Below are 17,251 nucleotides of genomic sequence, written 5' to 3'. Positions count from 1 at the left end.
AATAAGATGTTTATAGATGCTTTCAAAAGCTCTGACATACTCTTGGGGACCTAGAAGGCCACACACACAGATGCAGAGCTATACAACTGCTCAGGAAAGACCTGATAAGGCCCTGGGTCACCTCTGGCTGACCTAAAGGCTCCATGTAAGCAGAGCTGTAACCTGCTGGAGCATTCATGGCATACTTTGATGCCCTACCCAATCAGTAGCTGGATACTGAGCTATGGAGCAGAGACTTCGGTGGCTGCACACAATAAATAATATAGTCTTTACAGAATTAGTTCAGAAAAATCACTAAACAAACAGCAGCAACAATAAATCCGGGGTAGCCGTCCAATTTCTAGACTTGTCACATTATATTATATTAAATGTCCAGTTTTAAACAAATAAAAAAATAAATGACATGATTCATAAATCATCATATCACACATGCTAGTATACATGAAAGTATGGTCCATCGACAGGAAAAAAAAAGCAGTGAACAGAAACTCTCCCCAAGGATGCTTAAATAATAGACTTACTAGACAAAGATTTTTAATCAACTATGATAAATATAGTCAAAGAACTAAATGAAATCATGTCAAATAAATTAAAAGAACATATGAGAATGAACTTCAGCCAAATGGAGATGATCAGTAAAATATACAAAACATAAGGAGAACAAAATAGAAATTCTGGAGTTAAAATGAAAAATTCACTAGAAGATCTTAACAGCAGACATTAGCTGCATAAGAAAAACTCAAAGAACTTACTATAGGTCAATTGAAATCCAGTCTGAGGAACAGAAAACAAATGAAGAAAAATTAACAGTTCCTCAGAGACTTCATAGGACACCATTACGAATACCAAATTTACATACTCAGAGTCTCAAAAGGAGAGGCAAGAGAAAAAGGGTCAGAAAGAATATTTGAAGAAATAATGGCTGAAAATCTCACACATTTAATGAAAACATTAATCTACATACCCAAGAAGCTCAAGAAACTTCAATAAGATAAACTCAGTGATATCCAGACTTACATACGCCTCACTTTATCGGAAGACAAAGACCAAGAAAGAATCTTGAAAGCAGAAAAATAACATCATCTACAAAGATTCCTCAATAATGTTAGGAGCTGACTTCTTATCAGGATCTATAGAAGCTAGAAGTCATTGGAACAACATATTTCTTGAATGTGGTCTAGAATTAGTGACTTGCTTCTAAAGAACTGTAGAAAGGTGAGTTAAACATCACTTTACAGCAGAGAAACTTGAAAACACTATCCAAACACTATCCAAAAAGCAGCCTAGGGAAATGGGGTCCAAGATCTAACAGCAATGTGGAGACAGTGCTGAAACCACCACCCTCTGATTCACTGACTTTTCATTCCAGCAATTCTCAGTCTTAGAATAAGCAAAGAACACCTGAGGAGTTTGTTAGGAATGCATAATTCAGAGTCCCATGCACAAAGATTCAGATTCAACAAGTCTAAAGTGGAGTCCAAAAACATGAGTATCAAACAATTATCCCAGGAGATTCAAATATTTGTGATTCAGGTTACATAGTGACTTTGGACCATAATTTGAGAGATCAAAATAAGCATACCCTGATGTAATTTTTTAAACTTGTTATTTATACTTTTATATTAGAAGCAGAGTAAAGAACAAATATTCTTAATTAAGGGTTCTGCTTATCTTGTTAATAATAAAAGTTTTTAAAACATCCCATGCAATTATTCAAGACACCTTTTCCTTCAAAGGCATTCTTTAATACAACTTATTTGAGCTAAGTTATTTAAAAATAATGTGATAAAAAATATGCATCGCTACAGAGATCCTGGAATTATTTGGAAACCTTCTGCCATGATAATTTTGTCTCAGGAGAAATTAGAAAATCTCATAAAATTACCTAGGTATAATTTACAGAAAGCTGAGTCAAGAAACAGGCATTAATGTTGGAATGATGAATCTCGTACTTTCTTCACTAATATATTTGTAGTAAATGAGCCTCTAGACTCACAATGAGATGCTAGATTCACATAGATTTATGTCATTTATTTTACTTTTGCTGAGAAAATAAAGAGGCAGATGACTTTTATGTATCTCGCCAGCTGTTTCACACCTGCTGAATACAAGCATCAGTGGAGAGGCCACTGCCTCGGTGGCTCCCCCTAACACCTGACCCCGCACCTGAATGTTGGATGCTTCTCTTGAAAAATACTTGCGTCCCCATGCTGCGAGCTTGGCTCCAGTTCTAGCTAGCATTCCATTTCCAGATGGCTCCCATTACTATCTAATTATGTTTAAACTCTGATTTTATTTCAAACAATTTACCACAGTCAAGGGTCATCTCAAGTACAATATTGCTGCAATCGAATAGTTTTGGTTCTAGGTCTATGGTTAGGAGCATTCAAGAATGGCCTTCTCTGAGTGATTGACAGACCATATGGTAAAATCCATGGCAAAACTATAAATCCAATATTAACATTTTAATGCAACTATAAATAATTTTTATAATTATTTGGTCATAATTATTTACTTTGTTAAATTTCCGACTGTCCTGATAAACAAGTTAGAAAGTATCAAAGAAATCTATTCATTCATTCATTTGCTTATTTATTCTTCTGATATTTATTGAGGTTTTATTATGTAACTCAATAGGATAAAGAAAAGGGGTTGAAGAGTTCTGGGGATTTTTATCTCCTTTGTATTAATAAGTGGCTTTCCAGACTTAATTCTGATTGAATACATATGGATTTGAGAGAAAGGAAATAAGTCTGAATTTGGACTTGGGTTAAATACACAATTTTGACTGATTCTTTTCTTGCTCTTAAGTTCTAGTTCATTATCAGTATGGCACACACGTAGAATTAACACACTGTGCATCCTGTAAGGATGCTGTTTACCTGTAAGTCTTGCCCACTTTGGGCACCTGTGTGTTGAATCTAACCGAGTAAAACTAACCCACATATTGTCTTTATACAATACATGCACCCAAACATTAGCTTGAAGGTTTTTTTAAATGCAAAATTTATGAAGTCCTGAAAAGAATTTGGTGAAAATTATTAAATCTGAGCTACGGAATGAGAATTTATGTATATCAAAATGTAAAGAGAGTTGGGGGTTGGGGGGCGGTACGACGGATATAAGTTTGCTTGTATTTGTTTTCCTAAAAACCCTGGGCCACTATTCTTTCAAATTTGGGAAATTCTCTTCTTTGTATTCCATGCTGCTCTTCTCCTCGACCATTTTACTTAGGATCCCTTGCATTAAAGACCTTCCAAAATACTCTATTTTTGTACTTGCTCGAAGCACGATCTGCTTCGAGTCTTCCTCAGCTGTTTCCTATAGAAGGCATTGTTTCCCTCCAATAGAATCTGTGCAATGTCACCGTACTACTCACCGTATTTCTGAATGTGCCATCTGAGTGACACGTGGCCTCTATCTCACCTAAGTACCCTGACTCCTAGGTCCCTCTCCTAGCTGTGCCCCCTCTGTCCACATAAGCCTGTGGCTACAGAAGTGGGATAAGAACATTTTTAACGCCTTTTAACCTGGAAGAGGAATTTCCTGGATCCCTCCGGTTAGAGAATCATAAAGTTACCCATGTGACACGTTGGGTATCTCTAGTAACTATGGCTCAGGGGAATTATTAATTAATCGCTTCACGCCGATTATCACAAGGGCTACATTATCACTTATGATTTAACTTTTTCTCTGCTGGCTACCATTGGTTTAAAAAAAAAAGGAAACTTTGATAGTTATTATTTTTAAAGTTGATGTTTTTTCTATACAGTCCAGATACCAACCTCTCATCTAGAGTGCTGAACCCAGGTGTCTGACACTGTCAGGGAACCCCTGGAGAGCATGCACTGGGTCATACCAAATTCTGGTAATCCGGTCTTCGCTGTGATTATAATCTAGCCATTTAAATCAAGAGCTGTATATTCTGTCTTAAGTATTATTATAATACTAATATGTTTTGTGAATTTAGAACAGTTTCTATACATAGTCAACCTGTGAACAACCTTGAACTGCGTGGGTGCACTTACATATGGGTTTTTCAATAAATATTGTAAATGTATTTTATCTTCCTTATGATTTTCTTAATAACACTTTCTTTTCTCTAGCTTTCTCTATTGGGAGAATATAATAGGTAATACATATAACATACAATATATGAGTTAATTGACTATTTATGCATTCAGTAAGGCTTCCAGGCAACAGTTGGCTCTTAGTTATGTTTTTTGGGGATCAAACATTAGATGCAAAATTTCAACTGCATGAAGTTCAGTGCCCCAACCCCTACCCTGTTGAAGGGTCAGCTGTATATAAATTAATTCATTTAATTGCTACTGATAATTTCATATATAATAATGAGCTGATCCTAACACACTTTGAATTTTTTTAATAATCACAAGTTATTGCTGATCTAACTCTACAGTATTTATAAAAGATTCCCATTCTACATGGACGTTTTATTTTGTTCTTCAGGAAGAATAATTCCTTCTTTTAAGGTATTACACTTTTCTTCAGAAAGTTAGTTTATGGGCCTCTGCACCACAATTAAGACATCACTGAATCGAGAATTATGTACTACAAGCATAGCTTATCTTTATATGTTCTCCCTACTCAATCTGAGTTTTTTTGCAGACACTGTTGAACATGAGGAGAAGGATATACCCTCACTATGAATTTCCTCTGGCTAAAAGCAATTTGTCGATCAACAGCAATTTGTCGATCAACAGCCGTGTCTACTCACGTTTCTCTTGTTCTGTTTCCACTCCTTCGCTTTCTGTGTCACTTGGCAAGATCCACGGTTGGTGAACCACCTGCAGTTGCTTTAAAGATTCATCCTGCCAAAGAAAAAAATTCATCTTCTATTAAACTCTAGAATAAACTCATGAATACCGATGTGGGTAAACACTTTAGGCTCCATGAATTACATGTCCAACAAACCACAACAAAAATTTCTTTACAACAAATAGTTCTGGGTTTAAATTCATTTTCATGTCATAGACATGCCTCAAACTCTGAACTCATTTATTTTTGCATTCTCTTTTTAATAAAATTTAATGTCCTCATAAGAAGAAACATCTAGACCATGTTCCTTTCTGAATTAACATTTTTATAGGAATCTCGGCACTTGTTCTTAGAAATATAATAATGAAATATTCAATATAAAATTGCACAAATAGCACCTCTTTGCCATCAAGGTTTCAAAATCCCTTTAATGAGAATAAAGATGAATAGGATTTAGAGAATGTTCTCAACTTCACCCTCCAGAACTACTTCACTACCTCCTTACTCTCTGACCTCCTTATTTTCATTAATACATTTCTCACATATTTCCTTGCTGCTCTGTGCCTTCTGTCACTCATCACCTCCCATCCTGACTGTAGTGACAGCCACCTACGAAGTTTTCTAGGATCAAATTTCATATGCTCCCTGTTTCTCTCCACCAGTTCCCTGCCAAGGTACACCTCTAAAATGTTGTAACCTTATTCATCACCTGTTAGTGCCCTCCTCATGATTCCCAAGATACAATCGAAACTTCTTTTAATAATCTTTCCCTCCAATTAGAGATACTTTCCTTTTTTTTTTTTTAGACAAATACTAACAAATTAAAAATAAAGACTCACAGTAAGATGGGTACTAGACTCATCGGGATGATCACTTCATAAGTTAAAAATACATCTAATAATTATGTTGTATACCCGAAACTAACATAATATTGAATGTCAACTGTAATTGAAAAATAAATTTAAAAAATAAAGGCTCACAACCCCTGATCTCTAAGAAACATGACATAACCAAACATCAAGTGTTTGCTTTGTTTAAAACAACTCCTGTATCAGAGAAATATCCTCTCTGCCGCCCCTCAGTTGTGATGGTTACCTCTGGAGACGTTTAGCCACGATTTAGAGTTTCAAAAAGGCACAGTTTTCCAGGAGTTTGGGAAGGGCTTCGGAGGTTGAATAGGAGAAGCACAAGGGATATTTTAGGGAGGCAAAACTATTCTGTATGGCATTACGACGATAAATACATTAGGCATTGGTCGAAAGCCATAGCACTTCACACCACAGAGTAAACTTTAATGCATGCAAATGAAAAAGTACGAATGGAACATTAACTCAGTAAAACATGTAGTTTAGAAAGAGCATTAAAATGTTGAGTTTTGGAATCACGGAGATAGTACAAATATTACTATTAATAGATTGTTTAAAAGTTTTGCTTCGGTTTCCTCTCGAGTACAGCTGGTAACATAATACACCTGTTTGCTTTATCGCTGACAGGACCAGGGTGTCCGAGGTCCAGCCCATCAGACTACTTATCATTCTTTCTGACGGGGTCAAGAAGCTAAAATCTCGAACATTTTTAAAAACAAGAGCTGACATGTCCCTCTTTGCCAACGTATTTCAGAATTTTTCTACGGGACTATTAAACTGGGTCTGAGCATGGTACAAACTCTTTCATCTTCCCAAGGGCAAGTTCTTCGGATTGCTTTTAGAGGAAGTGCCATTCATCCTTTTTCCAAAACACTTTCACCACAAGTATGCAAATGTCCAGGGACTAGGAGTGGTGCAGAACAGTGACATGTGTCATATGGGAAACAGGTGCTAGCCTTGCATCAACATATCGTTTTATTTGCTAACAGAATAAGTGCTTTCTAAACTTCAGCAGTTCTGTTATTCCACATGGATAGCTTATTTTTGGATTCTCGAAATGCAATCAATCAGTAATTTATGTCATGTGTGGCTGTGAAACTGCAGTATATTTAGAGGGAAAAAAATGCTCCTTTGCTCAAATTTTCACCCATGGATGCTTTAATTTTGAGGCAACTAAATATTTCTTTCCCTTTGGTTAAGAATAAAAATAATGCACAAACCATCGGTTTCCGTCTTTCAAATAGGATTAATCACTTTCATTTTACTTCTATCATCATCGGATCCCTTAAAACAAGGATCCTTGAAGCATGCTGCATACAAAACAAAATTCCACTTCACTCCAGGCACATTGAACAGACTGTTTCTATGACAGAAAAATTGTAAAAAAGGGATTAAAACATAAGAAGGACGGTAGTAAGTTTGGGAACCTGTAAGTTTGAACTAATAGGATCTGGGAAAAGAAAAGAGAAGGAACAATAATGAATATAGAAAAAATATGGTCGATTGTGAAAAATATTATGAAATAAATATAAGCTGCTAAAATAAATTTATCTGACAAATTTGCTACAGTACACTATGTACTGGGATTGCATTCCACCTAATTTCCTAACTCATTCCATTTGGTGGATTTTACTCCCCAAGGAAAGTGTAAGATAAAGTTGTAAAATGCTTTGAAATGAATGAAAGACTAGTGGTTGCAGTCAATGAAAATTAAGTCATTTTGCTACTTTACCATTCCATTTATCTGATTCGATGGAGGCTCTGAGTTTTTCATTGACTTTGAGCTATTTTAAAACTATGTAATTTATAGAAATTTATAGTAGTACAAATAATTCTTGTCCACATAAATACAAACTGTGTTCATTTGAATATACTGATAATTACCCCATGGATATTGACAGTTTTGCCAGTTTTTGCATCTATTTATATCTTCATCTTAGCATTCCTTATTTGACTACATATGTGAAGGTTTGAATTGCTCTTTTCATTGGTTGCAACATCTTACTGGTATCCTCCTTAATTAATGAGTTAAAAAAATCTTTAACGTGTGTTCATTTTATATTGGTATGAGAGCCATGATTATACTTAAAAAAAAATTGTTATCCTTTAACAACATACATCAATTCCTAGTGAATATCAATGACAAATAAAGGCTTCCTTGAAAAAATCCTGTTTTGTAGTTAGCTAAATGGACTAAAACTATGGTACTGAATAACGGCTATTTCGATTTTTAAAAAGTAAATCCCTGTGCATGATAAAAAGTGAATTATCTCTCATTATAGGAGAATAAGGTCACACACTCTCCTTCAGAAGTACAGTGGGAACTTCACTGCATTAACAATCACAGAAGACAGCACAAGAGAAAAAGACAAAACTGGCAGAAGTGACTCTGAGATATTATGTCGCATGGAACCGATCCCCTTTTCAGTTCAGATGGTACAGCTGGCAAAACCAGCCTCGACAGATTTGAAAAAGGTCTGCTTGCTTAACATGCTTCTTTTCCTGTCTGACGCACTCCGAGATTGTGAAGCTGCCACATGACACCTTGAGCTAGTTCACACTCCTCTGTGTGTTGCCTCCGGCCTTCACCAGATAACTTCCTGAAGTTGAGAAACTGCTCCAAATTGCTCTTTAAAAAGTTTCAAAAAGCATTAATTTTAGTCTTTAGTTCTTCATAGCTTCTCAACCATTTAAGTTGACAATACGTATCTGATGTATACATATTTAAATTAATATAGTTCTCTAATAATTAGGGGATTTTTAACTGGTATACTATGCTGCTTCTCAGTTATTCCTCTAAGAAATATAATATTTTAGGTTCTCTGCAAAAGGCATATCAAACTCTGAAAGTACTTTATTTTGATAAGTTCTTTTAAATTACATAATTTTGAATAAATACTAATGACTCCAAAAAATAAAATTTTTACATTGTGAAATTCTTTTTCTCCCTTGAGTTATCAAGTGCCTTACATGTAAAAAATGTGTTTGTTTTTTTTTAACTGTCAGAACTATTTTGAGGATTAAGAAAAGTAGACTATTATAAAATGCCTAGTTTTTTATTTGGTCAAAAATGCAAGCTCTATTCTGGAACAATAATACATTAAATGATAGAAAAAATGGACTAGAAATTCCATTTTAGCTGTACTTTTAGAGAAGACCATATTGTCTCTTAGTTTTGATTTGGGTCTAAACAGAATTGTCTAACTTCATATGGTTATGATTCTGTCTAATTATAAGACTAGAAAAGAGAGACTTTGATCTGCAAAGAATTGTTCAAACTTTAGCAAGAAATGTTAAAATATATTAAAAATGTAAACACGATGGTTTATTTGAATTTTAGTCTGTACTAAATACAAGCAAATGTTTGCTAGCTCAGTTTTAACTTCAATGCTTCTAACATTTATAAATACTGTTCCTTTTTGTTTGCTGATTCCAGTAATATGAGGAAAGAGGGCAAAAGTTAAATAAGAGCATAAGTGAGAAAAAACAAAAATTATCAGGTTTTAGCTCACATTTTTAACATGCTTGCAATGGAGAAGAGTTTGAATACATATTTCCTAAAGACCAAATGAATTAATATCTGCAAAGAGAACTACTTATGTTAATAGTTCATTAATTAAAATTGTACTTACAGTTTTACTTTAAAGAATGATCACTTACTGTTTTTTAAAAAAAGAGCTAAAAGCTCAATATCAACCAATAGTAGCTCAAAATACCGAGCGACAATGAACCCCTATGAAAGGCGAGGCGTACCTTGGCCAGTTCACACACATTTGTAAACTCAAATTGTAGGTCAGTAACGAATCACGTAAGCTACAGAGATTTCATACCTCCGATCAACCAATACTATTATTCCTCAGAGTAGATGCATAAACAAAACTCATAAATTTATTAATAAAGTTTTCCTCTACCTATATTACATAAAATTGGTGATTTTCCATGATGTAAGCAGTTACCCTTCAGAAATAACACTGGCAGGACACTTTAAGGCAGTGCTTCGCAGACGTTAGAGAGTTTATGAATCGCGTGGGGATCTTGTTCGAATCCGTATTTTGATCCTCGGGATCTGGTGAGGGTCCCGAGAGTCTGCATTTCTTAGAAACCCCCAAGTGACGACAGCTTTGCTGATCCAAAGACCACACTGGGGAGCAATGCCTTGCCAGCACCTCAGTGAAAAGGTACACATTCTCGACCTTCTTGTCACATGACGTGTTTACGACTGCGTACAACACGCACATTTAGATTGCGCATTCGTAATGATGGAGAAAATAAGGATCTTTTTCTTGGCTAAGAACTATAAACTTAGAAGAAGACATTTTAGAAGTTTTCTGATCTGTATGCAGCCTGCTTCCTGTCCCAGCACCTCAGTGCTAACCTCCCTCCCGGTGCTAGACCTCCACGGGACACATTACAAGGAGCCTCAGGCACCCTTGAATTTGAGTGGGGGTGACCCGCCACCAGAGTCCCTATCAGCGCATGGGGGATGCTGAGCCAAGGGTTAGCGCGAGCACGGAATCCTGTCGGGCGATTCTATGGGTGCACACACTGCAGAAGGTGCCTGGCTCTCCTCGGAGACACTAACTGCTTAATGTATTCTACTCGCTTTCTGTACCAAATGCGTTAAGAACAATTTTTCGCCCTATCTATCTTCTAACCTGAACTCAGAACACCTACCTTTCTTTACAGTATTTCCACTAAGGAAATATACAATATTTCCTTTCCTTCCTTTTGTTACCCCTTCCCCGTCTGCCTTTTGTAAAAGTTCAACCTCCTCCAAACAAGCACGAAGACCAGAGACGCGGAGACTTATAAAGGTGCTGTGCACTCTGATTTTCCTCTGCAGGTGAAATCTGGAAGTGAGAGTGAGTTGAACTATGGGTGCAGTGTTCTGAATAAATGCACGGACTATGCAAAGCACTTAGTGGGCACTCAACATTTCTGAGTGGATGTATGCACGCAAGAATAAAATATTTAGAGAAACGGATTCTGTCTAGCTCAGAAGCAATATTTGTGATAGAGGGAAACGCTCGGCCTCTCTGACTCCATCTCGTTTGAGCCTGAGTTGTTCCCATGGCCTTCTTCGGGCTAATAGCTCCCGCTTAGTCTTGCATATGGGCATGCTGATCAGCAGAGGAATTCTGCCTGCGCTGGAGGTTTACAGAAACAGCCCTGCCCATTTCCCCTTCCTTGGACATGAAAGAAGCCTAAACTCTGTACTTTCTTAAGATGGATTGGAGGGATCACTAGGGCTCCCATCTTCTTGGTTGGCACTGTCTTGATCAATAAACTTTTTCTTTTGAGTTTTGGCCTTTTTAAATGTTGGGCCCATAAACTCTGGACCAGTAACATATTCAAACCAAATATCTGGTACTTTCATGACATCACCGCCAGTTTCTCAGCTCCCTTTGCTTACAGCAGATTCAGATGGCTAATTTAGTGACCACTGTGGACTGGTTTCAGATCAGGTTTTACTGACTGCAGCCACTGGTTTATCTGAAAGTTCTCAAATATCATTTACAGACAGTTCAAAGCCTATGGCACAGAGCGCCCTTGGACAGCTCCAAAATAAATCGAGACGTCTCAACGGTCTTTTAACAGAAATCTACCATACAGTTTAATGGTTAAAACAGCATTTTGCCTAATGCTTCCACAATGTCTTTGACAAGCATTTTGTCCCATGAATGAACACCAATTTGGTACAGGTTGTTCTTCTCATGTCTTATTTCTGTTGTGCATGGCCAATATAAAACATGTGTTCCTCATTTACTAGGATATCAACAAGAGCTAGTGAGTGGAAATATATAATAGCACTAGGTTTATGCAGTTTTACTTTCATTTTCAGGATGAACTGATACGCAGCACCTCCCCAGCAATGAGGAACGAATGTCGTTTTGACAACATACTATTACTTGTTTTTGTGGGCATGACTCGTGAATGGGCACAGAACGGAAAGTCTACAGGCAGATGGGGAAAGCCCACGTGAGTGTTTCCTTCTCTGTGATAAATACTGTTTTCAGTCTATGTTACAAGGCCACCCGAAAACTCACTTCTTCCATGTAGTTTTTCAATGACTGTCCTCCACTGGGGGCTTCTCCCTAGAGGCAGAGAGGAAGAGAGGTTGACAAAGTCAGGAGAAGAAGAAAGGAAGAAAAAAAGAACAGAGTCGGCAGTGAACCCCAGGGGCAGCGCCCAGTCACTAGCATCCCCCACCATCTCAGCTGGTATTTGTGGGATTATCAGTTTGGCAACTTCTTACTCTGAAGGAGAGAGCTTTTTTTCAAGGCAACAATATATCTTTCAAGGGGATGTGAGGTCACATAAACAAATAACCACCTGGAGTTACTAACTAAATCTTTGGAAAGAATGCTGAACAAGTAGTATAAAATTTTGTAATTAATTTTATAAGTGTGTTCTTAAAATCAGATTTAGAAAAAAGGCACTAATCCTGTATTCTATAAATCTGTGTGAAGATAACACACGGACTTAAGAATATTTTATGGAGAGGGTTCAGGTCATTAACCTGACATTGCCCAAAGGTTTCTATCTGTTTACTCTTTCTCACCTTACTTGTATGTTATCAGTAAATTCTCTATTATTTGTGCCTTTTACTAGCACTTCACTGTGTGTTAGTAATCACTGAAGTTTAAATCACTGGAATTTAAAACAAATTAAAGATATATCGCAAACTCATCTAAACATCGGTGATCAAAACTGTCAAACAATTTGTTAGTTTGGATAAATTATCTTTTTTACACTACATGCCAGAGATATTTGGAAATAAATTCTGAGATATCATGAAATGACAAATTCTAAGACACCAGATGTGTTTGAAAGATAACTAAATAAGCATGAATAAAGCTTATATTTGTTTCTAATTCTTTAAGGACCCTCCTTTTTAACTTTTCAAGGACTTTCACATATATTATCTCATTTGATTGGTTTTTACTACAACTTGAGGTAAGACATCCTCGGTTCAATTTAATACATAAAGAAATTGAAGGATGCTGGGTACACTTCAAATCAAGGAGCTAAGCAAGGTATTGCTGGGACTGGATCCAACTCTAACACTCTTTTACCTTGCTGGAATACAAATTTTAACATAAAAAAAATTAAATTTACTTTAGTTTTAAAAAAGGTGATCTATACTATAAAGCTCTTTAAGAAAGTTTAAAAACAAGCATGCTCATTTCAAAACAAAACTTGAGCTAGGAATAAAGTACTCGTATTCTTAAAAACTTAGGTGTGGTAATATTTTTTTTCCCAAATCATAGCTTCCACTAGCAAAAAATGAATATGCCCTACTTTAAATGTTTCCAAATGCTGCGAACTTGTAGGATTTTCAATGGATACGACACTGAAAGAGATAGAATTTACTTAAACTAAAAGGTAAACTATTAAGAAAAAATCGAATCCACATAAATCCCCCATACTGTGAGGAATTTAACTCAGAGCACATAGAGAGGGCTGCACACTTACTTCAGACAAACTGCTTTTTATGGTTGAACTTGCTACGCTACCTCTCTTCATCTGGACCACTAGTCCAGAAGGAATGCTGCGGGTCCTTCTGATGCAGCTCTTCCAGGTGCCAGAGCTAGTCCTTTGTGCCCTGATAATCCCTTCCCCTTTGCCTGGGTTGCTAAGGGTAAGAGGATTTGCTGGCAAACGGCTTGTTGCGACAGAACCGTTTTCTGCAGGGCCAGCATCTGTGGCATGGCTGGCCTCTGAACATCTGAGAGGACACAGAGCAGTCCCTGGGTGCTCACTGAAGACAGTGATTTGTTTCCTTGGAGCGGAGTGCGATGGTCTCCTCATCATCCGGACGCTTGCAATCTCATGCTAAGACCTGATGATGACTGAGGATTTTCTTGATGGTCAAATATAACTAAAGTGCTTTGTGTCCTAGAAGGCTGTTTCTCAGGCCTGCTCCTTCCCACAGTACCGGGCAGGTCTTTTTTCACATCTAGACCATAGAAAAGGAGCGACTCACACAACACCATTTGTTTCAAAGGCCACACAGACTGCAGTTTGGCTGTGACGGCCATTCATAAATCACTGCCATGGGTGGCACTGATGAATGAGGAGCGTGGAGTAAAAGACGGAAGAAAATACAGAGGAAACAAACACTTTGCTGAGAGGATTACAAATGTGGCACAGGGCCAAGGGGACGAAGCCAAGAACAAGATGTCAGGATCTCTGAGTGTCAGGGTCAGAAGAGATGGCCCCAATCAAGAGGCGATTCAATATGTCTGCCTCGGGTCCCGTGGGGCCAGCACGGGATAGCCGAAACGCTGCCCTTCCTCCTGGCCCCCGCTGGGGGCGCTAATGAAATAAAATCCTTTCCAAAGCCCAAAGCTGCCAGCTTTGGCCGTCCTGTTCTTAGCTTTAAAGAACTGGCATTTTTAAATAGGTCATTATAACAACGATATTTTCGTAATCACCTGGAAATGAATAAAAAATACCCAAGTGCAATTTCCCTTGAAAAACAAAGAGAAGAAAGGGGATACAAGGGAGGCGGATGGGGACTTGCGAAGGAGGGAAAGCGGCAGAATCCACGAAACTATGCCTTAAAAATAAAAAGGAAGAAAAGGTATTTCCTGAAATGTGGTTTCACTTATCATGAATCTAAATATAACCGCAGTTGAGATAAAAATGTTTTCAATGTGAATTACAAAATAGAATTTTTTTCTCAGAAAAAGAAAAAAAAAAGAGGCTGATAGGATTACCACTTAACATGACATGGGATCATGGCTGTCAGAGACAAAGGCTCTTGTCGCTCCCTACTCATGTTCCAGTTAAGGGAACGCTCTCAATGAGACGGAATACCCTAGAGACAGCACTAGGACTCCTGAATCTATTGTCTTTTTTCACTATATCATGCGTCTCTTGTTTCAATCAGTAAATACTTTTTATTCATCTCTTACTAATCCTTAGACAAAATGCATAAAGACCTGCATTTGCATGTAGAGTACATTTATTCACCAATACTTTACGTCCAAGACCTCTGGATTAATTTCCTTCAAAGAAATTTGCACGAGATCGCTACTTCCATCAGAATGATACTTCTGCCTCTCCTCAAACGAAACGAAACAATAACCTTAATACACAGAACACCTTCTTAAGAAGCGGCCGAGGTACGGGGAACCCACAGAAGAATGGGAGCCTAATATGAATGAATGACCAGGACATTTCTGAACCCAAGGGACCCATAAAACTTCATCCAGTATGTACCTCACCAGTTTTTATTAAGCATTTACTCTGTGCCACATACTGTGCTCGGTATGGGGACAAAATGGTGAACGAGAACTAATTCCTACCGTAAAAAGCTCATCTTGAGAAAACAAATATACAAGTTATTAGACTACAAAGCACAGGTAAGCCCAAAGTGCTATGGGGAAAAAAATAGGAGGAAAAGGCACCTAGCCTTTCATGTACTTAACAAGCACGCACTGAGAGCTCACAGGTGCTGGGAACTGTTGGAGACACTGGATACATGTGACGAAGACGTCAAAGTGGGGAGATTAAATGTTGAACACATTATCTTCATGTTTAGTCCTCAAGACTTAGCCAAGTAGCCAGAGTAAGTAGCTGAACAGGAGGAGGACTCATACCAGGCAGAAGGAAAATTTTGTGCAAGGGCCCAGACAGAACAGAACAAATAGATGAAACCACAACTATCGAACGAAGAACACCGATTACCCTATGCACTGGAATGAGTGCTGTTTTTATATAGAGAGATATTAACATCATGTCTCATTTCTTTATACTATTATTTCCCATAATACGGCTGCTAATATGATGGTTATATGTTGTTTTCTAATTGCATTATTACACAGCATTAATGAATTTGTGACAGATGATAGAGAAATTAAACTCAGCTTTCCAAACTCTGGCAAACCCAGCAGTCAGCACTGTACTGATGTCCAAGGGAATCGGCAGTTATCTACTTCCAATCAGTAAAAACCCGAGTGTAATAGTTTAGAAACTCAGAAATTTTTAGAAAGCTCAGAAGCCTTTCAAATCATTGATGTAGTCAAGAAATAACTAGTTATGCCTGTTTTCAGGCTTACATATATGAACAGATGCTGTTTCTTATAGGCCCCAATGACTTTTCAAATTAAGTTAAAATTTCTTTCTGAAAATTTGCACACAATCTTATGAACAAATATAGCACCAGTGCAGACCACATTTCTCTGAAAATGACACCTTTATCCAGCTAAGATACTTGACTGTGTTAGTACTGCTAAGGGCTAACAGACAGTGGCATTTTAATATAAGACATGAAGATTCACTCTGCCTTTAAGTTATTAATGCTGCAAGTTACATCTGTACGAGGAATTAGCAACATAAGGCATGATCAGAAGCCAAATTCTGTCCCTCAGAAGGGAAAAACAATACTCATTCCCTAAGCACATAATCAACTTTTAAATTAAAATGAAAGCAATTTACATTTTTCTTCCAAATTTTTTCATGTTAAGTTAAATAGTTCCTTTAGGGGAACTATTTGCCTTAAAGATTTACCTTAAAGAATGCAAAAGGGCAGGAGCAATTATGGGATTAATGACTATTACTAAATGTTAAGTTTTTAGCAATTTAAGGCCTTTTAGTGTTTTTTTATTTTTTGAATTCTGGTCATTCAGTTGCAAAAAAACAAAAGCCACTTAATTCTATCCTCTCCTTCAATCCCATGTTAAAAAAAAAAAAAAAAAAGGGAGTGTGAAGCCAGTAATGAGAAGCTCTGTGTTTGCTGAGTGGTACCTGCCATCAGTGGATATTAGCTAAGAGAAGGGACAGGATGAGAGGGTGGGGCCGTACGAATGGATGGCTAGTGTTAATGATATGTAATTGAGGTAACCTAAAAAACAGACTGAGATATATATCATTGGTCGACTGACTTTAGAAAAATCCATTTGACCTTGAACTATTCATTGTACGAGTCACGTGTGTCTTAGCTGATATGTTTATCTTATCGATGATTAATATTGTTTCACTATTATCGTGTACGAAAAGCAGTATTTGTTACTTCTTTCTAAAAAGGTTTATTAGGCCAACACAGCGAATTACCAGCCATAAGGTCTTGAAGAGTCACAGCTTTTTTCTGAAGCTGAGTTTCCAGAACAGAACTACACGGTCGTGTTTTATATGTGACTATGAATGTAAAAGTACTAAAATCTTCAAAGAGTTATGTATCATGAAAGCACAGTATTATTATTTTGTAAAGGTGTGTATCTCCAGTGATCCACCCGCCTACTGGTTTCCTTGCCACCTGTCCTGACCCTGTCACTCAAGTCTTTACATGCTCCTCTGACACTGTGTGCACATTTTCATCAAAACGCATATCACGTTCTTTTATAATCACTTGCTCTCTTTCTCACTTAACTCTAAGTTGTTGGAGGGCAAAAATTGTTTTTATTCATGTTTGAAACTCTACAGGTGAAAAGGCCAGGTTTCTTTGACGGATAAATTGAAAGAAAATGCAAGAAATGGAGGCGGAAGCTATAGATTAAAAGAGAGTTAGGGAGATATCTGATTTTAAAAAGTTGCCAAGGTTAACGGGAGTGTCAAAGGATGCATATTTGGATGATAAAGCTACTTTTAAAATGCAAGGA

General features: G+C 37.2%; 1 protein-coding gene across 1 annotated transcript in view; it reads right to left on the bottom strand.

Moving 5' to 3' along the window:
* Positions 1 to 17,251, bottom strand: part of CUNH8orf34 (chromosome unknown C8orf34 homolog) — a 291,185-nt gene that overhangs the window by 13,985 nt on the left and 259,949 nt on the right. Inside the window, exons 10-11 of the mRNA XM_011364628.1 lie at positions 11,693 to 11,740; positions 4,739 to 4,832 (exon numbers count right to left, since the gene is read on the bottom strand). Of these exons, the coding sequence (XP_011362930.1) occupies positions 4,739 to 4,832; positions 11,693 to 11,740 (142 nt within the window). The remainder of the gene's footprint in view (positions 1 to 4,738; positions 4,833 to 11,692; positions 11,741 to 17,251) is intronic.

This window comes from Pteropus vampyrus, unplaced genomic scaffold, assembly GCF_000151845.1.
Source record: "Pteropus vampyrus isolate Shadow unplaced genomic scaffold, Pvam_2.0 Scaffold99, whole genome shotgun sequence".
Classification (NCBI taxonomy): Eukaryota; Metazoa; Chordata; class Mammalia; order Chiroptera; family Pteropodidae; genus Pteropus; species Pteropus vampyrus.
The sequence above is the reverse complement of the archived record's forward strand: the minus strand, read 5'-3'. Positions and strand labels throughout refer to the sequence as shown.